Source organism: Oncorhynchus gorbuscha, linkage group LG22 (assembly GCF_021184085.1).
Source record: "Oncorhynchus gorbuscha isolate QuinsamMale2020 ecotype Even-year linkage group LG22, OgorEven_v1.0, whole genome shotgun sequence".
NCBI lineage: Eukaryota > Metazoa > Chordata > Actinopteri > Salmoniformes > Salmonidae > Oncorhynchus > Oncorhynchus gorbuscha.
Genome location: NC_060194.1, coordinates 4,322,482 through 4,345,685, shown reverse-complemented (window position 1 = coordinate 4,345,685; position 23,204 = coordinate 4,322,482). Strand labels below are relative to the sequence as shown.

General features: G+C 40.2%; 1 protein-coding gene across 1 annotated transcript in view; it reads left to right on the top strand.

Moving 5' to 3' along the window:
- fam49ba (family with sequence similarity 49 member Ba) overlaps positions 1–21,190 on the top strand; it is a 40,224-nt gene extending 19,034 nt beyond the window's left edge. The window contains exons 4-11 of the mRNA XM_046321967.1: positions 32–137; positions 1,468–1,604; positions 15,793–15,870; positions 18,414–18,530; positions 18,924–19,003; positions 19,379–19,505; positions 19,876–19,946; positions 20,691–21,190. Of these exons, the coding sequence (XP_046177923.1) occupies positions 32–137; positions 1,468–1,604; positions 15,793–15,870; positions 18,414–18,530; positions 18,924–19,003; positions 19,379–19,505; positions 19,876–19,946; positions 20,691–20,760 (786 nt within the window). The 3' untranslated portion in view covers positions 20,761–21,190. The remainder of the gene's footprint in view (positions 1–31; positions 138–1,467; positions 1,605–15,792; positions 15,871–18,413; positions 18,531–18,923; positions 19,004–19,378; positions 19,506–19,875; positions 19,947–20,690) is intronic.
- The last annotated feature ends 2,014 nt before the right edge of the window (positions 21,191–23,204 follow it).

Here is a 23,204-nt window from a genome sequence, read left to right as displayed (position 1 = left end):
CCTCTCACTCAACTCATTCACTCTCACCCAGGCGATACAGAACCCAAGTGAGGACCAGGTACAGGAGCGAGCCTGGGCTGCTGTGGTCCCACTGGTCGGGAAACTAAAGAAGTTCTATGAGTTCTCTCTGAGGTTGGGTAAGTATGCCTTGACAACCCCAAAGCGGTCATAAGTGCTGTGAATAGAGACATTTTACTCCTACTTTTCTGGGTAAAAATAAAAGCTTCGCATGAAGCCTCTTTAGTCATAATAGTCACACCTCGTCGACAGTTATTTAGGACACCTCATGAGCTGTTCTAACCAGTTAGATGCAACAGTAGGCTATCCATTGCGACTTCATTTACATGATGTGCCTAAATACATATGACCACTAGGCTAATACATAATCATCTTTTTATTTTGATTATTTGATCAACCTACATGTTATTTCAAGATATTCCTTTGGAGCACAACATCACGTTTTTAAAAGATATGCCTTAATTGGGCATGCATATAAGTTGGGCAATTGACAGCATCTAGGGCAGGGATGGGTAACTCCGTCCCCCCTTTTAACACCCTCGGATCAACTTCCAAATTATTATTCTTATTATTTTTGGTGGGGGACTCAGTTGGGGTCTCAACTTACTGTTGTGAGTTAGGATAGTATATAGAATTACACAAGGTGCACATTCTAGTTACAGTGCCTTGCAAAAGCATTCATACAAAGTGGGATTCAAATGGGTTTAATTGTAATTTTTTGGTCAACCATGCACACAAAATACTCTGTAATATTCAAAGTAGAAGTAGAAATATATATATATATTCAAGATTAATATAAATGATAACTAAAACATAGTCTTTGCATAAGTATTTATCCCCTTTGTTTAGGCAAGCCTAAATTACTTCAGGACAAAATTTTGGCATATCAAATCCTGCCCTCTGGCTTTACCGCTCGATTTGATTTCTCCTCCATCCTTCCATTCTCCTTTACTGTCGCTCCATCTGTCCTTCTCATATTCATCATTTCCTGTTACACTACTCCATATCCTAGTTTTACTTTCGCCTACTTTCACCACTCTCCCTCCATCTCTAATCCACCTCTCCAAGTTCTCATTTAACTTGCATCTTCCCCTCTTTTTACCCCCTCCTTGACTATGTCCCTCCATCTTTTCCTCCACCTCCTCTGTCCATCTATCCTGATCGCATTCATCCCATCTGGCCTGCATATGCTCATTCTAATCCCTCCATGTCATTTCTCTATCTCCCACTTTCCCCTCTCTTTCACCTGGTCTCCCTCCCTCTCTACCCCTATCCCCCTGTATATCTATCCATTATATCCCCTATTTTCTTCCCTTACTTTCTTTCTCTCTCTCCCTCCCTTTCACCATTCACCCCCCCCCCCCCCCGTTATCTCTTTCTCCATTCATTCCCTTTCTCCCTTCTTTCTCTCACTTCCCCTATTCCATCCCCCCCATCTCTTTGATACAGAGGGGTCATTGCATGGTCTCCTGAAGGCTCTGACGAGCGCTCGCTGCAGTCCCACCCAGCATCTGGAGCAGGAGCAGGCGTTGGCTCGACAGTTTGCAGAGATCCTGCATTTCACCCTGCGCTTCGATGAGCTCAAGGTACTTCTATCCCCTCCAATGAGCAAGATAATACAGAGTGCTTCTTCCTTCTTTGCTTTTTATGAAATAATCCCCTTATCATTTATATTAAAATGTACACTTAAAATAAACATGTCAAGTGAATGATAAAATGCTTTGTCTTACACTGCAAAAAGCTTTAAATTATGAGAGTAGTCAGAATGCTCACCACATATCAATTATCACACTGGAGAGGTGAGAAGTAATTGTGGCAATGTGTAGCCTTTTACCTTCCCCAGGATACTCCTCCCTATAACAACATCCAATACTGCCACAACTCTTAACAAAATGTATGGATATCTGAATTTTTTGTGTTGAAATGTACAGATTTTTGTTAGTTTGCTCAGTCTAAGTAGTACCTGGTGAATACACACAGGTAACAGCAAGGAAGCATTGCCCTCCACTCACCCCGTTCACTTATAAGCAATAGCTTGACCCCTAGACCTATTTGCAATTTAGAGAAAGTAAAAATATGCACAACCCCAACCAAAAGCAAATCACCTTTAATGTCAGCCAGCAGATTCCAACCTTACCTTTACGTTTGATTACACCGAGCTGCTAGTTTATCCTGAAAATTGTTATTTTTTTTGTCCACATGCTAGCTAGCAGTAGCCAATGTCGCCATTGTGGAATGGCAGTGTCAGCCAATCAGCTTCTTTGTTGTTCAACGTGACGTACCATTTCATTAAATCTGCTGGTTACTTTAAAGGGGCAATAAGCAGTTGCTACAGCCATTTTTAAAAACTTAGAAATGAATATTACCTACTGATCCTTGAAGAATATAAGTTATTTGTTTTTAAACAAAGGAAATGTAAACAAACATCATATAGCCTCAAAACATGGTGAAAACTATAATTGTGATATCATGGATGTTCAGTCCCTGCATCCATAGCTGCGCTAATGAGTTACATTTCTCTAGCCCCATCCCCCAACAATCATCTCCCAAATGGTTGTTGACATACTAAACAATCCTAAGGGTGTGTTTCAGCATGATATAGATAACATTTCATGGGGTAGCCTGGTTGGGGTGGGGTTTTTGGAGGAGGGTGTGGTAGAAGTTAGGATTGATTTGGTTCAGAGTTTTATTACCATGGTGGAACATTATCTATATCATGCTGAAACACACCCTTAGGATTGTTTAGTATGTCAACAACCATTTCAACAGTAACATCTGTTACCCCCGATATCTCTTTTGTTGTCTCCACAATAACCTCCAACCTGGCAATTCTGCTTTCCACAACCTGAGTTGTATTGATAACCTTACCAGAAAAAGCTATGAAGTCAACTTTATTCATTATCAAATTGTCCTTTGACAGCGTACATTCATGAGCAGCCATAATAGCTCCATCAGTCTGCCAGTAGATCCACTTACTACAGGAGCAGCCATAGTAGCTCCATCAGTCTGCCAGTAGATCCACTTACTACAGGAGCAGTCATAGTAGCTCCATCAGTCTGACAGTAGATCCACTTACTACAGGAGCAGTCATAGTAGCTCCATCAGTCTGACAGTAGATCCACTTACTACAGGAGCAGCCATAGTAGCTCCATCAGTCTGACAGTAGATCCACTTACTACAGGAGCAGCCATAGTAGCTCCATCAGTCTGACAGTAGATCCACTTACTACAGGAGCAGCCATAGTAGCTCCATCAGTCTGACAGTAGATCCAGCCATAGTAGCTCCATCAGTCTGACAGTAGATCCACTTACTACAGAAGGAGTTATAGTAGCTCCATCAGTCTGACAGTAGATCCACTTACTACAGGAGCAGCGATAGTAGCTCCATCAGTCTGACAGTAGATCCACTTACTACAGGAACAGTCATAGTAGCTCCATCAGTCTGACAGTAGATCCACTTACTATAGGAGCAGTCATAGTAGCTCCATCAGTCTGACAGTAGATCCACTTACTATAGGAGCAGTCATAGTAGCTCCATCAGTCTGACAGTAGATCCACTTACTATAGGAGCAGTCATAGTAGCTCCATCAGTCTGACAGTAGATCCACTTACTACAGGAACAGCCATAGTAGCTCCATCAGTCTGTCTAGTAGTTCCACCAATCTGTCTTACAGCCTCTGCGTATGATACATCATGATTGTTTCTATATCTCTAGGCCATTCTATCCTCTCTGTACCAGGCATCCACCAAATGCTGCACTACGCCCCCCCCACACACAATTACAACAGTTAACCTTCACATTGCTTCCACAGTCATCGTAATCATGTTTTCATCCACACATCTTTTCTTTCCACTGAGCAGCTACATGGCCCATTCTTTGGCATTTGAAAGACCGCAATGGGGGATGGGACAAATTCTCTGATATTGAAACTAAGGAATCCTATCTGTACTTTTCCAGACAATTCCTTCTAAAACCTCAGCAGCACTGATAAGCTTTCACTTCTTTGTCCCTCTTTCCTACTGATCAACCTTTTGGCCTCAATCACTCTGCCTCCCTTCACATTTTCTTTAATATCTAGTGGACATAGATATTGGGACCCCAGTGAAAACTCCTCTCAATCTAGCATAAGCACCAGGGACCTACCTTTTAATCTTCTTCCCATTAAGTTTTTACATTTTCAGCCTGGCTACCACACAATATACCAATATACCACACAGCCTGGCTACCACACAATATACCAATATACCACACAGCCTGGCTACCACACAATATACCAATATACCACACAGCCTGACTCCCACACAATAAACCAATATACCACACAGCCTGACTCCCACACAATAAACCAATATACCACACAGCCTGGCTACCACACAATATTAACAACCTACCATTTCTAATGAACCAAGCTAATTTCACTTCACCTCTTCCTCTATGGCAGTGGTTCCCAAACTTGTTATAGTCCCGTACCCCTTCAAAAAATTCAACCTCCAGCTGCGTTCCCCCTTTATCACCAGGGTCAGCACATTCACAGAAGTTGTTTTTTGCCATTATTGTAAGCCTTCCCACACACACACATTACGATACATTTATTATACATAAGATTGAGTATGAGTTTTTGTCACAACCTGGCTTGTGGGAAGTGACAAAGAGCTCTTATAGGACCATGGCACAAATAATAATATAATGATTTATAATTTTGCTCTTTATTTAGCCATCTTACAAATAAAACCGTATTTGTTCATAACAAATGGTGATTAACTCAAAACACAGGTTAATGAGAAGGGTGTGCTTGAAAGGATGCACATAACTGTGCAATGTTGGGTTGTATTGGAGACAGTCTCAGTCTTAAATAATTTTCCACACACAGTCTGTGCCTGTATTTAGTTTCACGCTAGTGAGGGCCAAGAATCCACTCTCACATAGGTATGTGGTTGCAAAGGGCATCAGTGACCTAACAGCGCAATTTGCCAAGGCAAGAAACGCTGAGTGCAGCCCTATCCAGAAATCTGGCAGTGGCTTCTGATTAAATTAAATTTTCACAGAAACGCTTGTTGCAATAGCGATTGCAAGAAGACAGTGAATGATTCTGACGGGTCGAGTTACAGTTTTGACTTAAATCTGCTTGAAAATCTATGGCAAGAAGTGAAAGTTGTCTAGCAATGATCAACATCAAATTTGATAGAGCTTTAAGAATATATATATTTTTTAAATAATGTGCGAATATTGTACAATCCAGGTGTGCAAAGCTCTTATAGACTTACCGTGAAAGACAACTGTAATTGCTGCCAAAGGAAGATTCTAACATGTATTGACTCAGGAGGTTGAATATTTATCTAATCAAGATATAGTCGTGTTTTATTTTTCAGGAATTTGTCTTCCACTTTGACATTAGAGTATTTTGTGTAGATCGTTGACAAAAAAAATGCCAATTGAATCCATTTTATTCCCTTTTTGTAACAACAAAATGTGTAAAAATTCAAGGGATGTGAATTCTTTCTGAAGGTACTGTAGAGTGACTGATCTCTACCAACCTCCCCATGTACCAGACTTCTGACTGTCAACTGCACTGCTATGGATATGAGAACCACCTTTCTGCCCTTCAGCTCAAGTTGCACTCTTTCTCTCTGTTTTTGATCTTTAGGATTATTCATGGGAAGAAAGGGGAATAGAGAGAGGGGGGAGAGGGTAGTTCTCCCTTGATTGTATACCCTCCACCTCTTTTAAATGTTTATCTCTTTAAATGCTCATACCCGAGCTGACAAGGTAAAAAATCTGTCATTCTGCCCTGAGCAAGGCAGTTAACCCACTGTTCCCAAGGTGCCGAAGACGTGGGTGTCGGTAAAGGCAGCCCACCACACCTCTCTGATTGAGGGGTTGGATTAAATGCGGAAGACACATTCCATAAGTAGGAAGCCGAAAGAGAAGAGATAGTTGTCAAGTTTGTTTTTAACCAAACGACAGAGGTAAGCGCAGAACATTGTTTGGGAATGGGTTATATATATTTTTTTTCCTACTGGTAAGAATAGAAGAGTTTCCAAGTTTTAGTCTGCGGTTGTCAGCGACTGTATCCTCAACTCCTTTCAAATGCACATTCCTCTGCATAGCATTATTTTCGCAGGGAGAAAAGAACGATATTCTGAATGAAAGACTACAAGAAATCAGAGATCATGAGGAAATAGTATGGATGAAACACTAAATCGATTTTGCCAATGATCTCCACTGTGGTCATTTTTTTGTATAATGGTATTAAGTGTAAATTATCAGCGACAAAGAAAGTGATAGAGATATGAAATGAATGAGATGATACGGAGAGAATGAAAGGGGGAGAGAAGATGACAGGGAGAATAAATCGAATCAAAGTTTATTTGTCACGTGTGCCAAATACAACAGGTGTAGACCTTACATTGAAATGCTTACTTACAGGCCCTAACCAATAGTGCAATCTTTAAGTAAAAAAATAGGTATTAGGTGAGCAATAGATAAGGAAATAAAAAACAGTAGCGAGAAAAAAACAGTAGCGAGGCTATAACAGTAGCGAGGCTATATAACCAGCTTATCCAGAGATACAACCTCTCTTATCACTCAGTGCCTGGACTTACCCCCGCACCCCACCATACCCATTATGCCTTGAATCTATTCTACCACGCCCAGAAATCTGCTCCTTTTAGTCTTTAGCCTTACCCTCATCCCTCTCCTCCTCTGTTCCTTGGGTGATGTAGAGGTAAACCCAGTCCCTGCGTGTCCCCAGGCACCCTCATTTGTTGAGGGTGCCTGGGCTCACTGCTTTAGCACACTCCGCCAACCCGGATGTCCTTGCCATGTCTGAATCCTGGCTTAGAGAGGCCACCAACAATTCTGAGATTTCCATACTCAGCTACAAAATGTTCCGTCAAGATAGAACTGCCAAAGGGGGAGGAGTTGCAATCTACTGCAGAGAGAGCCTGCAAAGTTCAGTCATAGTTTCCAGGTCTGAACCCAAACAGTTTGAACTTCTAATTTGAAAAATGAACCTCTCCAGAAATAAGTCTCTCACTGTTACCGCCTGCTATCGACCCCCCTCCGCTCCCAGTTGTGCCCTGGACACCATTTGTGAATTGATCGTCCCCCATCTAGTTTCAGAGTTTGTTCTGTTAGGTGACCTAAACTGGGATATGCTTAACGCCCGGCTGTCCTATAATCTAAGCTAGATGCCCTCAATCTCACACAAATCATCAAGGAACCCACCAGGTACAACCCTAAATCCGTAAACATGGGCACCCTCATAGACATTATCCTGACCAACTTGCCCTCCAAATACACCTCCTCTGTTTTCAATCAGGATCTCAGCGATCACTGCCTTATTGCCTGTTTCCGCTATGGGTCTGCAGTCAAACGAACACCCCTCATCACTGTCAAACACTCCCTAAAACCCTTCTGCGAGCGGGCCTTTCTAATCGACCTGGCCCGGGTACCTCACCATCTTAGATAAGCATGCCCCATTCAAAAAATGCAGAACTAAGAACAGATATAGCCCTTGGTTCTATCCAGACATGACTGCCCTTGACCAGCACAAAAACATCCTGTGGCGGACTGCAATAGCATTGAATAGTCCCCACGATATGCAACTGTTCAGGGAAGTCAAGAACCATTACATACAGTCAGGAAAGCAAAGGCTAGCAAGCAAAGGCTAGTTTTTTTCAAGCAGAAATTCACATCCTGTAGCTCTAACTCCACAGGTGCACCTCAGCCACGCTCAAGGTACTAAATGATATCATAACCGCCATCGATAAAAGACAGTACTGTGTACCCGTCTTCATCGACCTGGCCAAGGCTTTCGACTCTGTCAATCACCGTATTCTTATCGGCACACTCAATAGCCTTGGATTTTCTAATGACTGCCTCGCCTGGTTCACCAACTACTTTGCAGACATAGTTCAGTGTGTCAAATCGGAGGGCCTGTTGTCCGGACCTCTGGCAGTCTGGGTACCACAAGGTTCAATTCTCGGGCCGACTCTTTTCTCTGTATATATCAATGATGTCGCTCTTGCTGCGGGCGATTCCGTGATCCACCTCTAAGCAGACTACACCATTATGTATACTTCTGGCCCTTCCTTGGAAACTGTGCTAACTAACCTCCAAACAAGCTTCAATGCCATACAACACTCCTTCCGTGGCCTCCAACTGCTCTTAAACGCTAGTAAAACCAAATGCATGCTTTTCAACTATTCGCTGCCCGCACCCACCTGCCCGACTAGCATCACCACCCTGGACGGTTCTGACCTAGAATTTGTGGACAACTATAAATACCTAGTTGTCTGACTAGACTGTAAACTCTCCTTCCAGACTCATATTAAAAATCTCCAATCCAAAATCAAATCTAGAATCGGCTTTCTATTTCGCAACAAAGCCTCCTTCACTCATGCCGCCAAACATACCCTAGTAAAACTGACTATCCTACCAATCCTCGACTTTGGCGATATCAAATACAAAATAGCTTACAACACTCTACTCAGCAAACTGGATGCAGTCTATCACAGTACCGTCCATTTTTTTTACCAAATCACCTTATACCACCCACCACTGTGACCTGTATGTTCTAATCGGCTGTGCCCTCGCTACATATTCGTCGCCAGTCCCACTGGCTCCAGGTCATCTATAAATCTATGCTAGCTAAAGCTCCGCTTTATCTCAGTTCACTGGTCACGATAACAACACCCACCCGTAGCACACGTTCCAGCAGGTATATCTCACTGATCATCCCCAAAGCCAACACCTCATTTGGCCGCCTTTCCTTCCAGTTCTCTGCTGCCAGTGACTGGAACGAATTGCAAAAATCGCTGAAGTTGGAGAGTTTTATTTCCCTCACCAACTTTAAACATCAACTATCTGAGCAGCTAACCGATCACTGCAGCTGTACATAGTCCATCTGTAAATAGCCCATCCAATTTACCTACCTCACCACCATACTGTTTCTATTTTATTTACTTTTCTGCTCTTTTGCACACCAGTATCTCTACTTGCACATCATCATCTGCTCATTTATCACTCCAGTCTTAATCTGCTAAATTGTAATTATTCGCTCCTATGGCCTATTTATTGCCCACCTCCTCATGCCTTTTGCACACACTGTATATAGACTTTCTTTTTTCTACTGTGTCATTGACTTGTTTATTGTGTTTTTGTCTTGTATATTGTTTACTCCATGTGTAACTCTGTGTTGTTGTCTGTGCCACACTGCTTTGCTTTATCTTGGCCAGGTCGCAGTTGCAAATGAGAACTTGTTCTCAACTAGCCTACCTGGTTAAATAAAGGTGTTCTCAACTAGCCTACCTGGTTAAATAAAGGTGTTCTCAACTAGCCTACCTGGTTAAATAAAGGTGAAATGAAAAATAAATATACAGGCACCGGTAGGGCTAATTGAGGTAGTATATACATGTAGATATGGTTAAAGTGACTATGTATATATGATAAACAGAGAGTAGCAGTAGCGTAAAAGAGGGGTTTGGTTTTGATTACCTGTTCAGGAGTCTTGGCTTTCGGGTAAAAGCTGTTGAGAAGCCTTTTGGTCCAAGACTTGGCACTTCGGTACTGCTTGCCATGCAGTAGTAGAGAGAACAGTCTATGACTGGGGTGGCTGGGGTCTTTGACACCTTCCTCTGACACCGCCTGGTGTAGAGGTCCTGGATGGCAGGCAGCTTTGCCTGTTTGATGGTTTGTCAGAGAGCATAGCAGGATTTCTTCTAAGCTTCCGGGTTAGAGTCCCGTACCTTGAAAGCGGCAGCTCTACCCTTTAGCTCAGTGTGAATTTTGCCTGTAATCCATGGCTTCTGGTTGGGGTATGGACGTACAGTCACTGTGGGGATGACGTCGTCAATGCACTTATTGATAAAGCCAGTGACTGATTGAGTGTACACCTCAATGCAATCGGAAGAATCCCGGAACCTGTTCCAGTCTGTGATAGAAAAACAGTCCTGTAGTTTAGCATCTGCTTCATCTGACCACTTTTTTTTGTAGACCACTGGTGCTTCCTGCTTTAATTTTGGCTTGTAAGCAGGAATCAGGAGGATAGAATTGTGGTCAGATTTACCAAATGGAGGGCGAGGGAGAGCTTTGTACTCATCTCTGTGTGTGGAGTACAGGTGATCTAGAATGTTTTTCCCTTTGGTTGCGCATTTAACATGTTGATAGAAATGAGATAAAACAGATTTAAGTTTCCCTGCATTAAAGTCTCCGGCCACTAGGAGCACCGCCTCTGGGTGAGTGGTTTCCTGTTTGCTTATTCCCTTATACAGCTGACTGAGTGCGGTCTTAGTGCCAGCGTCCGTCTGTGGTGGTAAATAAACAGCCACGAAAAGTATCGATGAAAACTGCAGACCACACCAAGAGAGTTTGCCAAGAGAGTTTATCATAAAATACTTCACGCTAGCAAAATCTAGAGGCTTCCTGAGATTTCGTGCACCAGCTGTTGTTTACAAATATGCACAGACCGCTCACCCTCTTCTTACCGGAGTGTGCTGTTCTATCTGTTCTATCTAGCCGGTGCAGTGTGTATCCTGCTAGCTGAATATCCATGTCATCATTCAGTGCAATGCAGAAAACGAACCAGGGGAACTGAATCTGAGAGGGACTGAATATAAACACAAGAAAGAGGAGACAAGAGTCAGATAAAATAAGGCAGAAAGGGAGGACAATGTGTGAGCAAAGCCTAGTTTCAATCAGACAAAGTATTTACTTGTACTTGCCAACACCCGCATATTGATGTTTGGCAGTCTCGGAGGAGTAACTGCGTTGGAGCTGTCAAAACGTTGAGCGGCTTCTCTTGTGGTCATTATCATGAAGCCACACCCTTTCCACCTGCGTATTATGTTCAGAACAAAAAAGTATAGAAACAGTGATGCTCAAATTGAAAACCATTACTCTAAATTATACGGATCTCTATCAGCCTAATTTGAGGTGTAGATTACTTCCCAAGTGTCCACACTTGTAACACAGCTGCATGAGATTTCTACTAATGCAACTCGGTGCATCCAATGGCAATGTCCGCTTTAGGTGTAATGACAGCAACTTGGATCTTCAGAAGGTAACACAGTTCCACCAAAGACACTGCCAAAAAACATAGGACACCAAAGAGGCCTTTCTACTGACTCTGAAAAGCACTATAGAAAACACAAAGAAAGATGCCCAGGGTCCCTGTTAAGGAAAATCTAAAGTTGAGTAAAGGCATGCAGCTTGTAGGCATAGGAATGCATGGAGGTAAATATCACTTCAAAATGGAAAGGATTTGTCCTGGGTCATTAGTGAATACCTTTTTAAATGCAAGCTGTGCTGGAACACATCTGATTATCCTCCCGCAGTCCACACTGTCTTGTAACAAAGCTCATTCAAATCTTTACATTGACAGGACAGGTACAGGATGGAACAATTAATTTAGCATTTTACACAGATCCGACAATCCCTGCTTCAGTGCGACTACTCTTCCTGAGGTCCAAAGAGGCTACAGACAAAGGCTGGACTGAGGGTTTCAGACCTGTTGACTTTTTCACAGTCCTCACAGACATCTAAAATGGATTCAATTTTTTTTAATCCTCAGCTATGGGCACAAACCCCATAATGACAAAGTGAATACCAGAAAGGACTGGTATTAAAAATTAAAACATAAATCTTCACAATACCTGTCAAAGTTTTGTCTCACCAGGGTCTTTCTTTATTTGGACTATTTTCTACATTTTAATCGTCGAAGGAATGAGCGTAACACTGTAAAAATCCAAGGCAGGCTCCAGCAAAAAATAAACGCCCCTTTTACCCTGTCTTTCAAAGATTTTGGATCGATTTGGAGGTGGAGGAACCTGTCATTGGTTTAACATGCACCTGTGTCAAGCATCAACTTCAGAAGGTAGGCTTAAGTTGTCATTGAAAACATAGGACACCAAAGACGCCTTTCTACTGACTCTGAAAAACAGGGAAGACATGCCCAGGGTCCTCCCTCATCTGGAACATGCCTTCCAGCAGGCTCATCCTGAATGACCCTCCAGCATGACAATGCCACCAGCCATACTGACATCTGATTATCTTGCAGTGGCACACCACGTGATTTTCTACAAAGACAGGAAGGTACAGGTGTTCTGCCATGAGTTACACCAGAAAGCACAATCTCATCAGTCCTATTGAGCACGCAATAGGCTGAGACCTGTTGGACTGAGGGTAATAGACATAACACTACATAATACAACACAATACACTACATAATATACATAACACTACATAATATACATAACACTACATAATATCATAACACTACATAATACAACACAATACACTACATAATATACATAACACTACATAATACAACACAATACACTACATAATATACATACACTACATAATACAACACAATACATAATACACACAACTACATAATACAACACAATACACTACATAATATATACATAACACTACATAATACAACACAATACACTACATAATACAACACAATACACTACATATATGGAGTGGGATCGATTTGGAGGTGGAGGGTCCTTCATGGTTTGGGGCATAACACAGCATCATCACTAGCATAATATCACATGCAGGCAATCTACAACACAATACACTACAGGAAGACATAACACTCCCTCATAATATACATAACACTTCATAATACAGGCTCATAATACATGACACTCCAGCATAATACAACACAATACACTACATAATATCTGTACATGATTTACAACACAATAACTACATAATATACATAACACTACATAATATACATAACGGATCTCAATGATATGAGCACATAACACTACATAATCAATACACTACATAATATACATAACACTACATAATACAACACAATACACTACATAATATACATAACACTACATAATATACATAACACTACATAATATACATAACACTACATAATACAACACAATACACTACATAATATACATAATACTACATAATACAACACAATACACTACATAATATACATAACACTACATAATACAACACAATACACTACATAATATACATAACACTACATAATATACATAACACTACATAATACAACACAATACACTACATAATATACATAACACTACATAATACAACACAATACACTACATGATATACAATACACTACATAATATACATAACACTACATAATACAATACACTACATGATATACATAACACTACATAATATACATAACACTACATAATACAACACAATACATACATGATATACAATACATAATATACATACATAACACTACATAATACAATACAATACATACATGATATAATACATTACATAATATACATAACACTACATAATACATTACATACTATATAATATAACACTACATAATACAATACATCATATACATAACACTACATAATACATTACATACTATACATAATACACATACATAATACATATACATAACATACATAATATACATAATACATTATATACATACATAACACTACATAATGCACATACATACTATACATAACACTACATAATACATTACATACTATACATAACACTACATAATACATTACATACTATACATAACACTACATAATACATTACATACTATACATAACACTACATAATACATTACATACTATACATAACACTACATAATACAATACATAATATACATAACACTGCATAATACACTACATAACAATACATAATATACATAACACTACATAATACAATACATACTATACATAACACTACATAATACAATACATAATAGACTACATAATACAATACATCATATACATAACACTACATAATACAATACATACTATACATAACACTACATAATACAATACATAATATACATAACACTGCATAATACAATACATACTATACATAACACTACATAATACAATACATACTATACATAACACTGCATAATACACTACATAATACACTACATAATATACATAACACTGCATAATACACTACGTAATATATGCATAACACTACATAATACATTACATACTATACATAACACTACATAATACAATACATAATATACATAACACTGCATAATACAATACATACTATACATAACACTACATAATACAATACATACTATACATAACACAACATAATACAATGCATAATATATGCATAACACTACATAATACAATACATACTATACATAACACTGCATAATACAATACATACTATACATAACACTACATAATACAATACATACTATACATAACACTGCATAATACACTACGTAATATATGCATAACACTACATAATACATTACATAATATACATAACAATATATAAAATACATAATATACATAGCAATACATAATATACAGTACATAATATACATTACAATACATTATACCATTCAAAATATATAAAAATGTGTGTCTTTTCACAGTCCCCGTTGTGTCGTAAGGTGTTCTTTTATCCATTCTTTTCTGTTTTTATTGCTAGCTTGAGTTACCTGGGGTGGCAGAGCGTCCATGTAGCCATGGCTCTATTTAATACTGTGTTCCCCAGCCTCTGTTCTGGACTTGGGGACTGTGAGTAGACCTCTGGTTATGTGTGTGATACCAGTTAGTGTCCAAACTGTGGGCCAACTGCTGGAACAGACAGTTCGGTACCTTCAACACATCAACACCTCGCACAAAGATCAATAGTGATGCAGTCAATCTCTCTTCAACTTTGAGCCGGGAGAAATTGACAAGCATGTCATTGACATTCGTGGACATCTAAGTGCCAATATGTGGACAACTGAATGCTGCTCTGTTCTGGACCAACTGCAATTTGCCTATGTCCTTCTTTACAGCACATGACCACACATCTGGACAGTAGTCCAGGTACGACTAAACTAGGGCCTGTAGGACCTGTCTGGTTGATTGAGATGTCAAGAAAGCAGAGCAATGCTCATAGACAGACCTCTTCCCATTTTAGTACCATTGAGGCTATATGTTTTCTCCATGACAGTTGGTTATCTAGGGTGAAACCCAGCAGTTTAGTCTCTTCAACTTGCTCAATAGCCACATTATTGAATAATAGATCCAGATGGGGTTTAGGGTTGAGCGAAGCTTTTAGTTTTGGAGATAAATAGCACCAGCCTATTAGTAGTTACCCATTCTAGATTGATTGGTAATCTCACTCCTCGGCTTGAAATGCCATCAAATTTCAGTGCAGCTGGCTAAAGTGTTGTTATGTTTGTTTGCGAGACAGACGATACAATGAATTGTGAACAAGAACGATATATTTTTAAGCGAGCTAAGTGTTGCTGTCACACTTTTGTTCCAGCGCAGCATGAACACCTGTTTTAAATAGTCAACTAGCCATCAAGACAGTCAGAGTTCAGGAGATAGGCCTCAACAAGACAGTCAGAGTTCAGGAGATAGGCCTCAACAAGACAGAGTTCAGGAGATAGGCCTCAACAAGACAGTCAGAGTTCAGGAGGTAGGCCTCAACAAGACAGTCAGAGTTCAGGAGATAGGCCTCAACAAGACAGTCAGAGTTCAGGAGATAGGCCTCAACAAGACAGTCAGAGTTCAGGAGATAGGCCTCAACAAGACAGTCAGAGTTCAGGAGGTAGGCCTCAACAAGACAGTCAACAAGACAGTCAGAGTTCAGGAGACGACAGTACGACAGGCTAGTACGACAGGCTAAGTACTAATAACTGGATTTCAAATTGGCACAATTCCTCCTCAACTCCCCGCTGTGGGACATTGAAGATAATCATGAGTGATTTTGTGTTGACTTTTGCACCCTCTACTACAGATGACGAACCCTGCCATCCAGAATGATTTCAGCTACTACAGGAGAACACTCAACCGCATGCGCATCAACAATGTTGCCGTGAGTGTACATTTACATTTAAGTTATTTAGCAGATGCTCTTATCCAGAGCGCCTTACATTTGTGAGTGCATACTTTTTCATATCAACTTTTGACTGATACTGTACACACACACACACACACACACACACACACACACACACACACACACACACACACACACACACACACACACACACACACACACACACACACACACACACACACACACACACACACACACACACACACACACACACACACACACACACACACACACTTAAACATACCCACAGTAAATGGATTCTAACAGTAGTACATTAGTCACCTCATCCTCCCATTGGTCAAAGGGAAAGCCCCATGGGTGTTGACGAGACAGGGGGATCATTGATCTTGTGTCTCCAATTAAGAGCCCATGCGACTTGTGAATAATTACTTGAGGGCCTATGTAATGAGGCAGAAGAGTGCGTGTTAAACGACACGTAAATGACACGTAAATGACACGTAAATGACACGTAGAATGCATGTAGAACAGCACAGCAAGTAGTGTGCTGACTGTGTCATGTCTTATTACAGTTTTAATAGAATGAATTGCCCAAAATTCACAAGTTGCACTTGTAGTCAGAAGTTTACATACACCTTAGCCAAATACATTTAAACTCCATTTTTCACAATTCCTGACATTTAAACCTAGTAAAAATTCCCTGTCTTAGTTCAGTTAGGATCACCACTTTATTTTAAGAATGTGACATTTCAGAATAATAGTAGAGAGAATTATTTATTTCAGCTTTTATTTTTTTCTTTACTTTCCCAGTGGGTAGTTTACATACAGTACAGTCAATTAGTATTTTGTAGCATTGCCTTTAAATTGTTTAACTTGGGTCAAACGTTTCAGGTAGCCTTCCACAAGTTTCTCACAATAAGCTCCTGACAGAGCTGGTTTGAGCCAGCTCTGGTCACTGCCATCCCGTGCTTCACGGTTGGGATGGTGTTCTTCGGCTTGCAAGCGTCCCCCTTTTTCCTCCAAACATATCAATGGTCATTGTGGCCAAACAGTTATATTTTTGTTTCATCAGACCAGAAGACATTTCTCCAAAAAGTACAATCTTTGTCCCCATGTGCAGTTGCAAACCGTAGTCTGGCTTTTTATGGCGGTTTTTGAGCAGTGGCTTCTTCTTTGCTGAGCGGCCTTTCAGGTTATATCGATATAGAACTCATTTTACTGTGGATATAGATATTTTTGTACCTGTTTCCTCCAGCATCTTCACAAGGTCCTTTGCTGTTCTAGGATTTATTTGCACTTTTCGCACCAAAGTACGTTCATCTCTAGGAGACAGAATGCGTCTCCTTCCTGAGCGGTATGACGGCTGCGTGGTCCCACGGTGTTTATACTTGCGTACTATTGTTTGTACGGATGACCTTGGTACCTACAGGTACACCTCCAATTGACTCAAATTACATTAATTAGCCTATCAGAAGCTTCTAAAGCCATGACATAATTTTCTGGAATTTTCCATTCTGTTTCAAGGCACAGTCAACTTAGTGTATGTAAACTTCTGACCCACTGGAATTGTGATACAGCGAATTATAAGTGAAATAATCTGTCTGTAAACAATTGTTGGAAAAATTACTTGTGTCATGTACAAAGTAGATGTCCTATCCGACTTGCCAAAACTATAGTTTGTTAACAAGACATTTGTGGCGTGGTTGAAAAATTATGTTTAATGACTCCAACCTAAGTGTATGTATTCTTACAACTTCAACTGTATTTTGCATACGAATTTGAAATTATATACTAAATTAAATATTTGTAAAAAAATAAATATTTTTTAAGTGCAATATTTAAGGATATAGCCATAAGTTTTGATGCTGGTGTTTTTCTGTCCGGCCTTCTTGTGAAGTATGGTGTTATATTAACACTTTAAAAAATACTTTTTAAAGAATGATAAAACATTTATGACATCCTAACAGCACTAATCCTGTTGTATACTTCTTTCAATTCTATTTTTGTTTGAAAGACACCAAGGCCAGGATTCAATTAGATCAGCTGTAACCCATGTTAGCCGACAAACACATAGCTTTTCATTGCTTTTGTTTAGGCGGAGTCTGAGGTATAACTACATTAGAGCTGTCAAATACACAAGCGGCTCTTTACGTTACCATTGGATTCACTAAGTCACATTAGTCACAGGAATGCGTTACTTGGACATTGCCATTGGATTCACTAAGTCGCATTAGTAGAAATCCCATGCAGCCACATTACAAGTTTGAACACAGGAATGCATGATGTTCTCTACACCTCAATTAGGCTGATAGAAATCCCTATCAGTTTCTTTAATGATTTTACATTTGAGTGTCATTATTTCTAGATAGAAGCTCTAAACAAGAAAGTCAGGCTATCTCTTGTGCGTTATAAGGACGGTGTTGTTTTGTGACAATGACCAGTCACGCGGTCACCGATTTAACAGCTCTAACGCAGTTACATCTCAGAAACAAAATCCATGAAAAGCGTCGTGTTTGTCTGCTAACATGATTCAATCCTGGCCCAACTCTTTTGCTTTCAAGGCAGAGGAGGAGAACGAAGTCAACAATGAGCTGGCCAATCGGATGTCTCTGTTCTACGCCAATGCCACGCCCATGCTGAAAACGCTAAGCGACGCTACAACAAAGTTTGTTTCAGACGTAAGTGAAAAAGCGCATTACATTGTTTAAGAATAATAGCTCCTATTTCATAGTGTGAAAGTCCTGGATAGGCAGTTCACTGGACAACTTGATGATACTTTAGTTGAATTGTAATTTGCCAAATGTAATGGAACAGCATTTGTCTCTGATAAAGAGGGAGCTACAGTATCAGTTTATTTGACAGTGATCATGGAAAACAGACATGGCAAAATATGTTAGCTACGTAGTCTATTCTCATCTTCTGGCTTATCGTACAGCAGTTTTTCTTTCAACAGTATCGTACAGTCAAATAAAATTGCACCGTTTAGTGCTGTTTTGCTTTAGGAAAACATCAACGTGAAAGTTTACAAAAGCTTGTGTCAATAAGATGGTGTTTTCTGTTGATTTGACCAGAACACAGATCTACCCATTGAAAACACAACGGACTGCTTATGCACGATGGCCAGCGTGTGCAAAGTCATGCTGGAAACTCCGTGAGACAGACCTCTTTTCTAGTCCAATCTATTTTCCCCTCTGTGACATTCAGAAAGTCAGATCACAAATGACTCTGTACTTTCTACCATGAAGTCTGTCTGCTTTGTTGCATCTGCTTTGAGGTTTCATTTCTTTGAACACTAAACATGATCTAAAAATGCTGTTTGTTTTTTGGTTTGTCTGTGTGTTTGGGGGCATGCATGTGACTGTGTGTGTACGCTTGTGTGTCTACACGCGTGTCTTTGCGCACGTGTGTGTGTGTGTGTGTGTGTGTGTGTGTGTGTGTGTGTGTGTGTGTGTGTGTGTGTGTGTGTGTGTGTGTGTGTGTGTGTGTGTGTGTGTGTGTGTGTGTGTGTGTGTGTGTGTGTCCACAGGGAATACCGAAGCCGTTTTGCCAGCGAGGATACTGTGTCCTTCTGTTTGCGTGTGATGGTGGGAGTGATCATTCTTTATGACTATGTTCACCCGGCTGGAGCCTTCGTCAAGTCCTCCAAGATCGAGGTGCGTTAACAGAGATCTTATGACATTTATTGTGGCCGTATGTATCAAGCGTCTCAGGGTAGGACTGCTGATCTAGGATCAGGTCTCCCCTGTCTATGTAATCTGATTCATTGTGATCTAAAAGGCCAAACTGATACTTAATCATATATAGAATATATCACTGTTGTATCAACAGGGAGGGGAAACGTTGTTCTAGTCCAACAACACACATTAAATAATCCACTAACAACCAGCCCATGATTAGTTGAATCAGGTGTGTTACTGCTGGGCTAAAACAAAAACCTCCTAGGGATCCCGCAGGATTACATACGGGGACACTGACACTGACATATGGAACCATAAATGTGTAACTGACTTTGTTTTGATATAGATGAAAGGGTGCATCAAAGTCTTAAAGGATCAGCCTCAAAGCAGTGTGGAAGGCCTGCTAAACGCTCTCAGGTAAGTGGCTTCTCTGTCCTATACATGCTATGGTTATCTGCCATCTTGAATGTAGAATAGTGTGTGTGTGTACTTACATGCTAACTACATGTTAAATTACTTTTCAATGACAGGGGTCACAACTTCTGTGTTAAAGGGCCACACTAACACACCTGACTCATGTAGTCAACCAATTTATGGGTCTTCAAAGTTGACCATGATTAGATTAATCAGATGTGTAAGAGTTTGGCATTGCAGCCACCCATGACTGAAGTTGTCCACCCATGTTATATTACATGGTTTGTGTTTGTGTTTATTAAGGATCCCCGTTACTTCCTGGTAAGGCAGCAGCTACAACACATTAAGTGTGTGCCCTCAGGCCACTACTATACTAGCATGTTGATTTGTTCTTGAACACTGTTTTGCCAGAAGTGATGATATTTTATACTGACTAAGCCACTCTGTTCAGTCCACATGCTTTTGTATGTTGTATGTTATCTATTTTATGTCCTGCAAGGAGTTTATTTATGAGGCACATTTCTGTGAAGCAGACAATAAAATGCTTTCTTATCTATGTTATCTTACCCTCGAGTCCAGACCTTTCCATCAGTACATCAAATGACTCAGCAATTCTTCAGAGCAAATATGTGGATGTTAAGATGATTTACACCATTTAGCTGCAATCTACTGTTAATATTGTTTTTCGTTAACACTAGAGTTGTTTTGAATAGATGTTCTGACTGTACTCTCTTTCTTCACGTTCAGGTACACAACAAAACATCTGAATGACGAGACTACCTCCAAGCAAATCAAAAATATGTTGCAAGTTAACTGAGAGAATGTTGAAATAGCATCCAACGTTCTGTCGTTTCTGGAATAAGGGTGATGTTCTATTTCCAGTGAGAGGCACCATGTTTGGTACTGTTGTAAAGAAATCATTCATGTAACAAGGCCATATCAAGTAGCAGCTACTGACTTAGTGTCTCATCAGCTGGATGTCTGGACATTTGTGGATCAGTAAGGAAAGTCATTTCACTGGAACATTTTGACTGAAACGATAATCATTTGTAATAATTTCACAGTATGAGGTACTTTATTGAAGAAGATACTGCTCAAGGGACTTCATTTTATATGATGGCAGCATAAATCTTGTATTAGAATTTTTACAGGGGGAGTTTTACAGTATTTGTATAATATAATGTCAAGTTATTTTTCAATGACAATTCATGTGAGAGGGAAAATAAAGCTTTTGTGATTTTTCTAAAGCTTTTTCTGATCACTTATTTCTTAATAGATTTACAGGTTCAAATAATGTGTCACCATTACTGACTCTTACCTCACTATTGTTACGGTTTTCTTCCGTTGAAGGAGAGTCGGACCAAAATGCAGCGTGGTTAATTCGATACATCTTTAATGAAGAAAAAAAAAACACGAACCATACAAAAACAACAAACGGAATGTGAAAACCTATACAGCCCATCTGGTGACAACTAACACAGAGACAGGAACAATCACCCACGAAACACTCTTAGAATATGGCTGCCTAAATATGGTTCCCAATCAGAGACAACGAAAATCACCTGCCTCTGATTAAAAACCGCCTCAAGGCAACTATAGACTTTCCTAGACAACCCTACTCAGCCACAATTCCGATACCTACTAAAACCCCAATACAAAAACACACCACAAAATAAACCCATGTCACATCCTAGCCTGACCAAATAAATGAAGACAAACATACATACTTCGACCAGGGCGTGACAACTATTTAAGTACAAACTATTTCCCTTATGAATACCACACCCTACAACCCCATGAGAAACATGAACAGTTTGGGAAACTCTTTCTCAGAAACGCAGTCCTAGGCCATTTAGTAGTTCTTATGAAATGATGTAAGATTAATAGATCATTTGGTAACACTTTATAGCCTGACACAACTAGGGCTGTGGCGTTCACAACATTTCGTCAGCCGGTGATTGTCAAGCAAATAACTGTCAGTCTCACGGTAAATGACCATTAATTAACAAATACATTTAGCATCTCTTGGCTTCCACACATAGCCTAACAAGCCACTAATGCAGACCTTTAGAACATCTACATTTTGCGAAGTCTAATAAATCCATGTAATATAGCCTACACCTTCACGATAAATCTATTATTTATTTATAAGAAACATGATATGAAGAAAATGTAGTCTATTTCAGAAGAACAGAATAGCATACTCTGAGTTGTCCTTATGTTAGGTCCTGATCTGGCTGTGCCATATGGCTGTGGGCTACACTAGTTCATTTAGCAGACAAGATCTGCTTGGGGCTCAGAGCTATAAAACAGTTCGAGAACCGCAAATGTGTCACGTCTGCTTCCGCTCTCCCCCCCTTGCGCTTGATTGCGCCAGGCTGCCCTGCATCACGCACTCCTATCATCCATTACACACACCTGCCTTCCCTCGTCACGCGCACCAGCAATATTGGACTCACCTGGACTCACTCAATCACCTGTTTATTACCTCCCCTATATCTGTCTGTTCCCCAGCTCTGTTCCCCGCCTTCTGCATTAAGTTTTTTTTGTTTGCGTTACCCGTTTGCTGACGCTGTTCCTGTCTCGTTCCTTGTGCGTTATTAATTTAATGTTTTACTCCCCGTACCTGCTTAGTCTCTCCAGCGGCATTCCATGTGACAAAATCCTCTCCTACTTCTAACTCGATTCCACTGTGCCTCCGATGATGTAGAGCAAGACGCAGTAGTTCGTTGGTGGGATGTGTTAATAAAGGAAAGTGGCCCAAGGTAGTACCCTCAGTAGCTACTGTAGAGAAGCCCAGTCTCATAGAACACCCTGGATTATCCTCTTTGTCATTTAGAATTGTCGCATCAAAAACAGCATGCAGTCTTGAAGTCTTCTGAGCCAGAGCGAGATGTTCTTTTCAAATCAATTCAAATTAAACAAAAGGCTTGGACTAACAGTGAAATGCTTACTTACGAGCCATTCCCGATAATGCAGAGAGAAAAAAAATTATATATAGTAGAAGAAAGAAATTCCACAATGAGTAACGATAACGTGGCTAAATGCACGGGTCACCGCTACCATGTCCATGTGCAGGGGTATAATGTAATTGAGGTGAATATGTACATATGTTTGCTTTGTCTTGGCCAGGTCGCAGTTGTAAATGAAAGCAGCATCGCTGGTGCAGGCAGCAATTGGTTGAAGAACATGCATTAGTTTTACTAGCATTTAAGAGCACTTGGAGGCCACGGAAGGAGTGTTGTATGGCATTGAAACTTG